The sequence below is a fragment of the Caretta caretta genome, chromosome 21 (assembly GCF_965140235.1).
Source record: "Caretta caretta isolate rCarCar2 chromosome 21, rCarCar1.hap1, whole genome shotgun sequence".
NCBI lineage: Eukaryota > Metazoa > Chordata > Testudines > Cheloniidae > Caretta > Caretta caretta.
In genome coordinates, this window is record NC_134226.1 from 11,858,569 (window position 1) to 11,872,820 (window position 14,252).

General features: G+C 50.3%; 1 protein-coding gene across 3 annotated transcripts in view; it reads right to left on the minus strand.

Annotated features, from left to right (window-relative positions):
- TULP1 (TUB like protein 1) overlaps nucleotides 1-14,252 on the minus strand; it is a 39,272-nt gene that overhangs the window by 13,293 nt on the left and 11,727 nt on the right. For 2 of the 3 annotated variants that reach the window (XM_048827088.2, XM_048827087.2), the window contains 3 exons: nucleotides 3,252-3,381; nucleotides 2,566-2,715; nucleotides 864-977 (listed from right to left, as the gene is read on the minus strand). In XM_048827088.2, coding sequence (XP_048683045.1) covers nucleotides 864-977; nucleotides 2,566-2,715; nucleotides 3,252-3,381 — 394 coding nt within the window. Of the gene's footprint in view, nucleotides 1-863; nucleotides 978-2,565; nucleotides 2,716-3,251; nucleotides 3,382-7,561; nucleotides 7,827-14,252 lie in introns of those variants that run through there. The other variant, XM_075121966.1, reaches the window with a different exon arrangement.

The following is a 14,252-nucleotide window of genomic DNA, read 5'->3' on the forward strand; positions in this document are numbered from 1 at the left end:
GGATCCGAGCTGCCCTCTCCATGCCCTGCCTGCGTCCAGGCCCCCATCTCCTGCTCTCTAGCAGTGTGTGTCCCTTAACACCCAGGCTGAGCTTGCTCCACTGACCCAGGGGGGAGAGAGATTCCCTGTTGGCCCCTCCAGGAGAAGGCTAATTGGAAGACAATGCTGAGAACACCCTGCCAGCAGAGGGTCTCTCCCTCAGCCATATGCTGGCGGGGAACTCGGACTCGGGCTCTGGCTGGGAGAAACAAATCCCCTGTGGTTTAGCCTCAAGGGTGCTTGATTGGAAAGAGCCTCGTCCGCCCCGCCATACACGACGGTGGATCCTCAGGCTCTGGAAGCTCAGCTCTGCGAAGGACTCTAAATGCTGAGGTCCATCTGACTTCCGGTCTGTCCGCTTACAAGGCGGAGACATCCCGAAGCCAGGCAAAGAAACACCAGCTCCAGCCCAGCTGCCTCGGTTGACAGGGAAATGGAAATATGCAGCAAAAGGATCCTTCCACTCCTGTCCCCTTGGGCATTTCCTGGAGAGGGACTCTGATGTACACACACAGATCCCCAGAGACAGAGGGTACCTCACCTGGCCTTGCCTCAACATAGCATCTGAGCACCTCACGCCCTTTGACCGGGCGGACTGTGGTCCCCATCGCACAGAACAGGGACTGAGGCTCGTAAAGGGGGAGTGACTTACCCAAGAGTCACACCCGGAGTCTGCGGAGGAGCAGGGAATTGACCCAGCTCCCCCAAGTCCTAGTCTAGCACCCTCACCGCTGAAGCATCCTTCCTCTCACTCACACAGCAGGGTTCACTCCCAGGGTTCACCTCCACATGCCAGCCCTTTCTCCGGGGCTCCAGCTGCTGACCTTTCAGCTTGGGTTTTCTCTCCCTGCTTTCTCCAGCTGGGATTTCTTTGGGGAGCTTCTTTTTTGGCTTCTTCGGCGGGTCATCGTTCTCCGCCTCCTCCTCCTCAGAGTTCTCTGGAAGTTTGGGGGTGGGGGGGAGCAGAGAGGGGATGAAATGAAGATTAAAGAAAAAGGGACACTGCCACATTACGACGGCTCCGCCTGCCCTGTTTAGAGGAACTTTCTCCACTGCTGGGGTCTAGCCTGGGGCCCACTGGACCTGGACCTACCCATTGCCGTATGTCAGCCATTGCTTACACCTCACCCATCCAGTGTCTGGGAGTCTAGTCCGTGCTGGGGCTCAAACCAAATTTGATCACGAATCCTGGAAAACTGGTTTCTAACCAGCTTGGCCAGCCAGTGTAAATGGATCAATCCAGGTGAGAAGAAAGCTTAAATGTGTGCTTAAAAGCCTACGTAGGAATCTCCAGTCCGGAGGGCTGCTCTGACTTCACTGGGCCCCCGCTGGGAACTCCCCCGCCCCCAAGTCAAACCGCTTTGAGAACCAGTTTGGGCAGCCTGGAGCGTGGCCTCCACTACACCAGCTGAACCAGTTTCAAACCTGGTTGGAAATGCTGGGGTGTAGATCAGGGCTTTTTACCCTAGGAGTTTACCCTATAGGAAATAGTAGGTTAGAAAATAAAGGCCGCTGTATTTGTGTGCAGGAGAGCGAGAGTTTGGGGTTGCGGAGGGCGTGTGGTACAAGGCTGCCACCTAGTGACTGTCTTGCCTCCTGGGCTTTTCCTAGGAGTCTGTGTAGTACACGCATCCCATGGGGAGTCATTTCCTCTATCCCTCGCCTCCTCCCTCCCTCCCCAGGAGAGACAGTCACAAGGAATGGAGCCATTGCCCATAGACACCCACCCTAGTGGGTCAGGGCGGGTGAAATATTTGTCTGGAAAATGGACCTTGTATGCATGAGAGGACAGGCATTAGAATGGGGCCGAAAACTGCAGCAGCCATCTGCCCATTCTGTGCAGCTGTCCTCTGAAAGCAGAGACGGGTGTTACTCACCCTACGTGGGAGCTGGGGGACTCTCTCAGGACATGTCCTTTCATTGCCTTTTACGGGTGGAGGGGGGATCGGTTCTCCAGCGGTGCCAAGAGTGTTTTCAGGAAGGCTTTCAGATGGGTTTGGATCGAAAGTACACAGCACATGTGGGAGGGCTGGGTTTGGACTGGGGCACATGGTGCTGTTTTGGGTTTGGATGGAGATTGTGTTGCAGTGTGATTTTTGGATTGTGGGATATGTGCAGAGCTGTGTGCTGGATTGAGTGAGTGAGTGAGTGAGAGAGAGGACTACATCTGCATGGCGTAGCTGTGTTTGGGTCAGGTCCTGCATGCAGAGCAGTGTGTTGGATTGGGAGCACAACGTGAGTGTACGAGGGTTGTGTTTGGCCAGGGACACGTGGCGTAGCTGTGTTTGGATTGCAGTGATGCGAGGGTGCACTTGCATTGTGGCGTGCATGCCTGGCTGTTGTGTTTGGGCTGAGAGTGTAAAGCGAGTGTTATGTGGCTGGATTGTGACACGGGCAGGAGCCTGTGGCCTGTATGCTGGTGTGTGGCTGGTCGTGGCTGTGTGCTAGGTTTGGGTGCGGTGGGCGTGAGGGTCTGCAGCATGCATTAGAGACCCCCTGGGCGGAAGGGGCCCAATGCCTTCTTACCTTGCTTCTTTTTTGAGGCTTTGGCCACACTGAAATGCGACGTGGGATTTTCCTTCTTCTTCCTGGGCTCTTTGGTGGATTTGGGGTAGGGCTGCTTCTCGCTCTCTTCCTCCAGTTTCTCCTCCTTCTTCTTCCTCAGTTTCCTGACAGCTGCATGTGGAGAGAGTGGCCAGAGTGAGGACAGAAACACAGACCGGGACAGGCGGGGAGCTGGCAGTGGGAGCGGAACAGCACATGCTCTGTGTGGTGGGGCTTGGAATGAAGTCAGACTCCATATACCCCATAGCACATTGGCAGAGGGGAGAAGTGGATGGGGGTGCGTCTCACCGGGGAAGGATGTAGGGGGGCCGTTTGTCTCTGGGAGGCCATGGAAGTGAGGCCCCCCAGCTGGGATTCTCAAGTCCTAGTCCCAGCGCGGGCACAGGCATAGAGAGATGGCCCGTGCCTTGTTCTGGGGACAAACCCAGGGCTTTGCTGGCTGCCCCTGTGCTGCTGGAGAGAAGGAGAGAGGCCGGAAACCAGCACAGAAGGGTAAGTGGTTCAGTGAATGCACAGCCCAGAGGGCAGCAGGTGTGGGCTGCAGTTGCATGTGTGATTCAGAACCCTCCCCGATTTATTATCACCCCATCCGCAGCTCCCAGGGGCTGCCTGTCCCCAGCTGTGGCCGAGCCGCTCACGTCTCTTACTCTGAGAGGGGGCACTGGGCTCCTCTGTGGGGCTCGGATCGTCCAACTTTTTCACTTTCGATTTCTTGGGCTTGGCTTCCAGCGTGGGCTCCTGGTGCTTCTTTTTCTGCTTCTGCCTTGGCAGGAGGCGCTGGATGGAGGGACACATCATTTACAGGCGTACAAAAGACCCAGTAACAGAGCCCCAGCCCTGGAGACCCTACAGTCCACAGGCAGGATTCTGTGCAACCCACTGCAATACAGAACATGCACGAGGGGGCCAGCACCCCTCTGCATGGGGGTGCAGTCTGCATAACTGGAACGCTTCCTGGGACAAGTGGGTCTCCACCGAGCCTCAGAGAGGAGGGGCAGGGTGATAGGAGGACATGAGAAAACCACAGTGGGCAGAACAGAGAGAGGCTGGAGTGGGCATGGGCAGGGAGCAGTGAGGAGAGAAGGGACGTGCAGGGAGGGGAAACTGAGGCGAGAGATCTAGGAGGGAACAGAGCTGCCAGGTGAGGATGAGAAGAATGATGCACCATGAGAGCAGGAGGTTATGCAGGCAGGAGAGGGGCAAAGGGTCCAATACAGAGACAGAGGGAGAGTGCAGAAGATAAAGGAAAAATCAGCCCAGCCCAATCTGTTCAGTATCTGGATCTACCTTCAAAACCAGACACACTCGCCAACTGACTAAGCAGAGATTTGAAAGAAATGCTCCAGTGAAGCACTGGCAAAGGTGAGGGCCAGGGATGAAGGGGCAGATGGAGGGGGCTAACAGAGCATGCAGGGAAGGGACCTAGCTGGCTAGGGAAGAAATCCCTATCCTAGATATCCCCTTCGCTGCTTGAAAAAAGCAGTTTTTCCTTAGTGGGTCCCGCCTTCAGCCCCTAGAGCCCGATTCCCATCTCGCCCAGCCTGGTATAAATCAGGAGTCGTTCCACAGGGCCTGATTCCCATCAGGAGTAACTCTGCTGAAGTAAACGGAGTTACCCTGATGTAAAAGCAGAGTGAATGAGATCAGAATCATGCCTGATATCTTTCTCCTGTTCTCAGTCCTCTATTCAGCAGTAACATTTTCCCCCTCACAATTTTAAAAAGACGTGGCCCAGCTGGTTCAAAAGTAAAGTTTTGTTGGGGGAAAAAAAAAGATGATCAAACAATCTTAATACACTGATTTCATCTTTTTTTAAACCTTTCCCCCCTTTCTTAACAAAATGAAAAGCATCGTTGTACAATAACGTGGATTTCTTTTCATCGTGCCCCTGCACCATCCACAACCCAAGCATTGCCCCGTTGTGCAAGGGCACGGGAGCCAGAGTGAAATGATCTGATCTGAAATGTCAAAAAGGAAACCACCACCACCAAATAAGAGAATTAGATTTTTTTAAAAATTTTAAACAGACTCCAACAAGAAACTGCTGAGCTTGAATTAGTATGCAAACTAGACACCATTAACTTGGGTTTGAATAGAGACTGGGAGTGGCTGGGTCATTACATGAAAGCTTATGCTCTAATAAATTTGTTCGTCTCTAAGGTGCCACAAGTCCTCCTGTTCTTTTTGCGGATTCAGACTAACACAGCTGCTACTCTGAAACCTCCATCTTAAACCATTTCAGGGGTTAAAAGAAACACAGGGCCGGACCCCTTGGCTTTTTTTTTTTTAATTGGATGTTTAATCTGATAGTGTTCCTTTAAGAGCTAACCATTAACACCTGGATCTTTCCTTCACAGTCATTCTGCCAGCAGGCTAATGTTGAGACATGCCCAGAAACAGGAGCCAGACAAGCCTTTCCTAGCCGTGGTTGGTGTCCAGAAAGAGTCACAAATCGCCCAAAACTCAAACCAGGCTTCTTTATTACGTTCTATTCCGTCTTGTTTCATAGGCAGCCCTATGGATGGGGATGGAACTGCACCGTGGTCACTGTTTTTGTCGTGAATTTTGTGCTGACATAAGGGGAGAGATGGCCAGCCCTAGAGACTGATCAACGTCCTGCTACAGACCATGATCGGGCACATGCTGCCTTCACGCCATCCCATCCGGGATCTCCAGAAACCATTCCTAGGCTTGGATGGGCGCTCCCAGGCCACTTCAGACTTTGATCTCTTTGTTGAGATGGACAGTTAGTGTAGGCTGACCAGATAGCAAGTGTGAAAAATCAGGAAGTGGGTGGGGGGTAATGGGAGCCTATATAATCTCCTGGAATCTCCTTCCTTAGAAGTTTTTAAGGTCAGGCTTAACAAAGCCCTGGCTGGGATGATTTAATTGGGGATTGGTCCTGCTTTTGAGCAGGGGGTTGGACTAGATGACCTCCTGAGGTCCCTTCCAACCCTGTTATTCTATGATTCTATGATAAGAAAAAGCCCCAAATATCGAGGCTGTTCCTATAAAATCGGGACATTTGGTCACCCTAAGTTAGTGCTAACTGAGGGGGTGATGTCTGTGTTCAGAAACCATCCACTAGAGCCAAAACAGAGCCACTACCTGATGTCACAACCAGCCACTTGGTTACAACACCGCGGAACCCTCTTGGTCACTACCAACCTGCCATGATTTGGACTGGCAGAAACCATCCATAGGGCATTACCATTCCCCTGGGCTACTCGGCCACCTCTGTGCTCTTTCATTGTCTCGCTCAACCTGCTCCAGCGGCAGTTCTGCTGTTGTTGTGATGGGTGGGGATTGGTTTTTAAACAATCCAAAAATATCCTTCCAAGAATTCCTTGGGCCTCGGGGAAACAGCTTCAAAGAACAAACGAAAAGTCATATTGGGCTACATTCTTCTAAAAGTTTCTCCTGCCAAAATCATTTTTTTGAAGCCATCCTCCCGCTGAATTTCGTACTTTGCCCGCAAGTCTTTCGGGCACCTAGAGGGCTGTGTGGATTACGCTTCTTCCACAGTCTTCAGGTCGGAGTTTCCCCAAAATCTGTCCTGCTAGAGAATGGAATTCCTGAGAAGGCAGCATCCGTCGGCTACAGGAGCAGGTCAATTGGCAGTCGGAGTAGTTGCCTCCGGCCCCAGAACCAGCACATCGGAGCAATCTCCCCAGCACAACACAATCATCTCATTACATGTCAAGACCCTGTCCAGAGCCAATATGATACAGAGGAGAGTGACGAGGGGCTGCTGGCCAAGAGCCCAGAGCGCTGATGACTCAACCTTCTGGAGAGTTGATGCAGGTCAGTCTCTGGGGTTTAGTGATCACACAGTGTCACTAGCTGTTGAAATGCCCAGAGTAAATTGGAAAGGGAGCACTGCAGCCTTCCCACTCCCACTGGTGTAAGTCAGGAGAGATTCTCCGGAGCCGAGGGAGTTACCTCAGTGTAAAAGTGGTGGTAACAGGCTCAAAGCCAGGGCCAGGAGGACATGGGATATGCCGTCACGGGATGGGCCAGACAATTTGTGATGTGATGAAGGCGAAGACTATAACAGGGTTCAAAAAAGAACTAGATAAGTTCATGGAGGATAGGTCTGTTAATGGTAGAGATGCTGTCCCTAAGCTCTGATTGCCAGAAGGTGGGAATGGGCAACAGGGGCTGGATCACTTGATGATAACCTGTTCTGTTCATTCCCTCTGGGGCACCCGGCATTGGCCAGTATCGGAAGACAGGACACTGGGCTAGATGGACCTTTGGTCTGACCCAGGATGGCTGTTTGTTCTTATGGGGAAAGAGTGAAGAATTAAGCCAATGGATGGGGCTTGGCTACAGGTAAAACATCTCTCTGCTCAACTCCAGAACTGCTAGGCTGGGCAGACCAGAAGCCCGTCTAGCTCAGTATCATGTCTCTGACAATGGTCAGAACCAGCTGTTTGGAGGAAGATGTAAGAACCCTGCAGGAGGCAGAGCCGGGATAACCTGCCCGCAGCACTGGTCTCTAAGAGGTTGGCACCTCTAAAGCATGAAGTTGAACAACTACAGAATCATCGAAATGCGGGGCTGGAAGGGATCTCAAGAAGCCTACTCCAGCCTGCTGCGCTGAGGTGGGACCAAGTAAACCTAGACCAGCCCTGACAGGGGTTTGTCCAACCTGGTCTTAGAAACCTCCAATGACAGGGATTCCACACCCTCCCTTAGAAGCCTATTTCAGAGCTTAAACTACCCTGCCAGTGAGCAAGCTTTTCCTAATAACTAACCTAAATCTCCCCTGCTGCAGATTAAGCCCGTTACTTCTTGTCCTACCTTCAGTGGATGTGGAGAACAATTGCTCCCCGTCCTATTTATAACAGCCCTTAGCATATTTGAAGACCGTTATCAGGTCCCTCCCCCCACCCTCAGTCTTCTGACCATGCCCACTTTTTTAACCTTTCCTCACAGATCAGGTTTTCTAAACCTTTTGTCGCTCTCCTCTGGACCCTCTCCAATTTGTCCGCATCTTCCCTGAAGCGCGGCACCCAGAACCGGACCCAGGATTCCAGCTGACGCCTCGCCAGTGCCAAGTACAGTGGGATAGCTGTAACACTGCGTATTCCTGATATCGATGTAAACAGCCAACCCCTTCTCTGAGCAGAGACAAGAGCAATAGAGGTTGAGGGGGGTTCATTAAAGGTGCAGAGAGTGATAAGGAAACAGGTTTGTGAGAGGAATTGGAGATCTCACAGCAGTTCCTAGTGGTCTCCACAGCTCAAAACACACCAGCTGGCCCTGGTTTGCCGGCACTCTCAGCAGAGAAGCCAAGGAATAAATGGCTTCTGAAGAATATGCTCCCCTCTGCAGTCCCTCCAGGTGCACACAGGCACCTTGGTGGTAGAAGTTTGCAGCTCTGGGACCTGTGCTGTGCCTACTCTGGGGATAAAGGGAGGGTTTCAGTCTGCAGGGCTGGTATTACCTTTGCTTTAAAATAAAAATGACAACAGGCGAAGGGGACGAGGGGGTTTAGTCACATGGGCCATTGAAATGAATGGGAGCTGTGTGTCTAAGTCCCTGTATCAGTGCTAAAACTCTCAGCCCAGCAGCTGAAAGCTTCTGAGGGTAGAATGTGCCTCATGCCCAGTTGCTAGCGATGGCTATCTCCCTCACCAAGAGAGGGCAGCATAGAAACGGGTCCGGCTCCAAACCTCGCCCAGCTCCTGGGGACGCCTGGCTCCGGATGTAAAAGCTCAGGCCCTTCTCTAACTAAACACCAAAATGACAGAGCAGGGAGGGGCGGCTGAGAGATGCTTACTCATGGCAGAGTCTGTATCGCGTCCATCACAGTAGTCTCTGGGTGCGTTCCCAGAACAAAACAAAACCAGCGTTGCCCCAAAGCCAAGCCAGTCCCTGCCTCTGCACTGCACCTGCTAGCAAAATAATACTTGTGTGTGAAGTACGCACTGCATATGTGTCTGGGCACCCCTCCAGCGGCACAGATTTACAGTTTTTGGGAACCAACAGGGCTTGACTGCCAGGGAAGGACTCTTTGGAGAAGGGAATGTTCTGGCTTTCGTTCTAATCACAGGCCTGTTGTTTCTTTGCTCATCTGGCTATCGCAGCACTAACAGCTTTCTGCCCTTCTGTCTTGCCCTCTCTGAGGATCTCCGAGCTCTTTACAAACAGCTTCACCTTCTAATGCAGGCATTACTTCACACATGTGATTAAATGAAGAGTTAATGAGCCTACAGATGTGGTCACCCCATCTCAATAAAAAATATACTGGAATTGGAAAAGTTTCAGAAAAGGGCAACAAAAACGATTAGGGGTCTGGAACAGCTTCTGTATGAGGAGAGATTAATAAGACTGGGACTTTTCAGCTTGGAAAAGAGACGGCTAAGGAGGGATATGATTGAGGTCTATAAAATCATGACTGGTGTAAAGAAAGTAGATAAGGAAGTGTTATTTACTCCTTCTCATAACAAGGGGTCAGCAAATGAAATTAATAGGCAGCAGGTTTAAAACAAACATAAGGAAGTGTTTCTTCACACAACACAAAGTCAACCTGTGGAACGCTTTGCCAGAGGATGTAGTGAAAGCCAAGATTATAACAGGGTTCAAAAAAGAACTCGATAAATTCATGGAGGACAGGTCCATCCATGGCTATTAGGCAGGATGAGCAGGGATGGTGTCCCTCACCTCTGTTTGCCAGAAGCTGGGAATGGGCGACAGGGGATGGATCACTTGATCATTACCTGTTCTGTTCATTCCCTCTGGGGCACCTGGCATTGGCCACTGTCGGACGACAGGATACTGGGCTAGATGGACCTTTGGTTTGACCCAGTATGGCCTTTCTTATGTTATTTCAGCACGTGGCAGATTCAGAAACAGAACCCAGGAATCCTGGCTCATGTTCTCTTCTGCTCCCTGCAACTAAGCTATGTGTCTGCAGTGACAGGGTCTTCATTTGTGTTACCTCTATCAAGGGCACAACATTTTAAAAACCATAGAAACAAATTTTGGATGGAAAACCCCTTTGGCCCTGTCAACCTAACTGAGCCTCTGTTTCACAGAAGGACAGCCGCACCTCTCCCCCCATGTAGCCAGAGATGTTGGGAGTTTGAGGTAATTCTCCATTCTTGCCTTAAGTTCTCAGCTTCTACAATTCTTTGCAGATTTGTTGTATGCAGTGTTGTTGTAGCTGTGTTGGTCCCAACAGGACACGAGAGAGACAAGGTGGGTGTGGTGATATCTTTGATGGGACCCACTTCTGTTAATGAGAGAGACACGCTTTCGAGCTCACACAGAGCTCTTTCTTCAGGTTTTTTCAGATTCTTGCCGGTTAGTTGACAGTTCAGCGAGCTTTCTTCTCAGAGAAGGAGCCTCTCCAGATATGTAATCTAATCTCATGTCACCCAGGTCTCAGAGCAGGTGGTCTTCTCTCTTCTTCTGGTTCAAAATGTGGGTCCTTAGGAATATAGGAACTACCTGACTTGATCAGACCACCTAGCTCAGGACCCTGGCTCCAACACTGGCCAGCACCAGCTGCGTCAGAGAAAGGCGCAAGAAACCCTAAAGTGGGCAGTTATGGGATAACCTGCCCCTAGGGGAAGTTTCCTCCTGACCCCCAATGGTTAGAGGTTGGCCTGGGCCCTGAAGCAGGATGGTTATAGCCATTCCAAAACTATTCTAAATCTAAATAGCCTCATTACCCATACAACCATCCAGTCCTTCTTTGAAGCCTGCTAAGCTCCAGGCCTAGGTATCTGCATACCTGTTGGCTTGCCAGGTGGGTCCAAATTCAGGCCTTTCTTCGTCAAACATTCCCTTTGCCCCCTGGATAAACCTTGCTGCCATTCACCAAGGTGTCACCAAATTTAAACAACAACAGAGGTTGGCCCAAGCTGCAGAGTTTGGGCCTGTATCAGAACGTCCCTGAAGCTCAGGTGGGTTCAATCCGGGATTTCAGCCCAACCTGCTAGACAGTAGGACGGTGCTAGCACCAGAACAGTCCCAAATCTGGAGGAGGGGGCATCTGGATCTGTGGGCTGGTTCTTACCCACCTCTAAAATAACAGTTTTGAAACAATGGTTTGTAAAGCGGAATGACTTACCACCGAGTGGCCCAAAGAATGGAAGCAAAGGGGGGAAAAAGAGAAAAGGCAGTTAGTAAACAGCCAGGGGAAGGGAGGCGGAGAGATCACTAGCTAGGGGATACAGAGCATGGCGTACTCAGGTTCCATCTGCATCCAGGCCTCCATGGAGGTCTGTAGCTGGTACGGTACCAGCTGGTAAGGTGGTGTAGCTGGTCCTGCCAAGGCACTATTCGTGTCAGGAGAGAAGAAGATCGGAATGCATCCTCAGCCTCATCTGATAAAGCTCTTTCATCTACACGGCACCTGGCAGAGAAGGGATAACTTCCCTGGGAAGGGCGTTTCAGCCACTCACTCGACCAGGATGCTCTCTCAGGTGCGTTCCGTGTATTGTAACAAACACAGCCACCATCTGGGTGTTACAGGTGAGCGTGGGAGGCCACCTCTTGGGAGGAGACCAGGCTAGGGCTGTGCAAGCAGCAGGGGTGAACATGGCGCCCCCTGTGGGCATCAGTGTTGGGGCTGGGAGCAGCAGCTGGGAAGGGAGTGTTTCTTTTTCAAATGGGAAGACGCTAGAAGGGGAGAGAGCCAAGAAAGTCCTGATGGGGCAAAGGAGGGCTGAAGAATAGAGAGCCATCATGTGCGCTGGCCAATTCACACCCCTCCTCTAAAACAGCAAAGCACCGCTCTGCATGGGCTGGCCAGGCTCATGTCACACATTCCCCCAGGCCCAGCATAATCACGGTGCCCCGACAGCCGTCTACAGCGGAGACTGTGAATGAGGCGTCTTGCTTCACAGTGAGGGAGTGACAGGAGGAGCCTGTGCTAAAGAAGACTGGGGTCCCATGGAAAACTGGTGGCAGGTAAAGAGATTTCAGTGACTCCAAGGTGTCCAGAAATAGCTTGTGAGAACCAGTTCCTCTGAGATTAAGGTCACCCAGAGCCAGAGCACAGAGGAAGCAGATGGATTAGATGTACCACACCTAATCCCATTGAGCCGGGGCTATAAATAATGAGGATTAATCAGATAAAGACCACATGGCTTGGCAATTAGCTAGATAATAAACATTTGGGAGGTAGGTGCTGATTTAGAGCCCGCTGCCTGGTGCAAGGTGATGTAAATAACACCAGCTGAAGCCTCTCGCTGGATTGCTGGTATATTCACCATTAGATCAAATCACCTTTTCTGTCCCCACCTACAAGCTGTGCTCCAGAGGTTTCATTCTGAGCTATTATTCTGTGCTGCTGCGTGGGCTGGGGCTAAGTATAAATTGATACCGAAACGAAAAAGGAAACAGAGCAGGTCTGAGTCACTTCAATGAAATAGCGCCATATTGTGATAATTAACGATCTGCTGGGATATTTTGCAAGAGAAGGGGTGTGACCTCCACTGCCCTGGCCAGATTGCATCGTTTAGTCTGCCTCCCTACTTTCCCCTGCAGCTTCAACGGGCTACTGGTTTCTCCTTCCCCAAACTGCCATGTGTGGTTGCTATGTGCTGCTAAACAGCAGATGTGTTGCACCCCAGAGGTGGCCGCCCTTGAAGGATGTGCAAAGTAATTTGTGCTCCAACTATTTTTGTAGCCCTCATGATGAGGACATTATTATCCAGACTACTGAGAAGATAAGGCCTTTGTGCTCCTAGTTTTCATTCCAGAGAGTTTATACATATGCAATTCACTTATTTAAAAAAAGATTTTGATGGACAGAAACTCTTCTAGCTCCGTCTGGATGAAAACTGGAAGATCAGTGTCAGATCCTAATGAGAAAAGCAGCTCCCTGTCCGTCTTTGCTCTATTGACCACGGCATCGAGTTCCAGCAGAAGAGGAGATTTTGGTAGGCAGAATGCAATTACCTTCATCGGAATAAGACCTTCCAGGCTAAGTTTCAGCTGTAAACCAACTGTTACGAAGCGCTGGGGAAAGGAGCATGTTGTCACAGAAATACGGACAGACCTGTAAGCGCCGGAATGGGGCTGCCAGCTGCTGCTGCCATGGATCAGAAACCGTTCCACCCACTGAGGAGTCATGTATATATCAGCCCAGACCTTGAGATAGGCACACTGAGCGTTCACTGACAACCAAATTCATTCTTGGGCACAGAGGGCGTCTGCCTCTCAGGTGGGCCTGCTCTCCCAGACCTCTAGTGTGTTTTAGCTGTGAACACCCCTGATGCTCTGAGAAGAGGCCTCTGTGTCTAAGTCGGTTGCGTGACACATGTGAAGTGACAGAGGAGCAATAGCACATCATTTCGAGACATACAAGGTCCATGCAATTCCTTTAGCCCCCCCTCCCCCCCCCCGAGATCGTTATGACATCCCCAATCTTTTAAGCCAGCCCGTCTCAGGTTCCTAACTGTGCTGAGACATGTCTCCTGACCTACCGTACGACCATTTGATTTCTGTCCATCAAAATCTTTTCCTTTTTAAACAAACCTGAATTGCCTTATGGCATCTCTATTCATTGGTCCGCCCTGTCGGTTGTAGGAGCCTTCATCTGTGCAGAGATGGAAACCTGTTTCTCTTTATGGCATCAGCTTGCTCATTTCAAACCTCACCTTAAAAATCTTCTGCTCTTCCTAAGACCTCTTACACAGCAGGGGAGGGGGAGCTAATTAACCTGGTGCCTTCACACGTGAAAGCATTTTGGGGACATGCACTTTGTATGAAAGAGGATTCTTCTTGCTTGTTACTGCAGTAGTGGCTGGAGCCCCCATTCTGCCAGGCCCGGCACAAACAAGGCTGTATCAAAGAGTCCCACTGAGAATTCAGGTTTCAGAGTAACAGCCATGTTAGTCTGTATTCGCAAAAAGAAAAGGAGGACTTGTGGCACCTTAGAGACTAACAAATTTATTTGAGCATAAGCTTTTGTGAGCTACAGCTCACTTCATCGGATGCAATGCAAATAAATTTGTTAGTCTCTAAGGTGCCACAAGTCCTCCTTTTCTTTTTGCTGAGAATTCAGTGTTTGGTCTATAGTCATTAGTAGCTGTGGTTAGACATTTTCTGTCTCACCCCTTCTGAAGCACCTGGAAAGTGAATCATGACTGAAAGATTAACAGAAGAGATTACGTCAATTAGGAACCGTGAGATCCCACCTCGCTAACAGAGCTCATGTGTAGCCTTAATAACGATAAGAAAAGACAGTTTTAAAAATGGTATAAAATCACCTGTATAAAATCATCAGGTGTGATGTGGATCTGTGTAAGATAGACTCTAATCACCTGCGGGGACAGATTTAATTTTTTTATGACTTTGTATAGCTCCGTGCACACTTGATTCTGCTCTCAATTACACTGGTGCAAATAAGGATTCAAATTCGTGGGAGGTTAGAATCAGGTCCTTCCACTCTGCAGGTAATAATAAGGGAGGTGCAGCCAAGGTTTTCACAACTCCCATTGAAATCAATAGCTCCCAGCACAGTCCTGCTGGGTGAAATCTAGCTGCTCCTACTTCAGAAACATGTGAAAGGTGAACTGAGACCCCTTTCAACCAACCAGGACCTGAGTCCTGGGTTCAATATTTCCCTTGCTAGAGAGTCAGATTATGAATTTAGTTGCACCAGAGTGAATCAGGAGTCATTC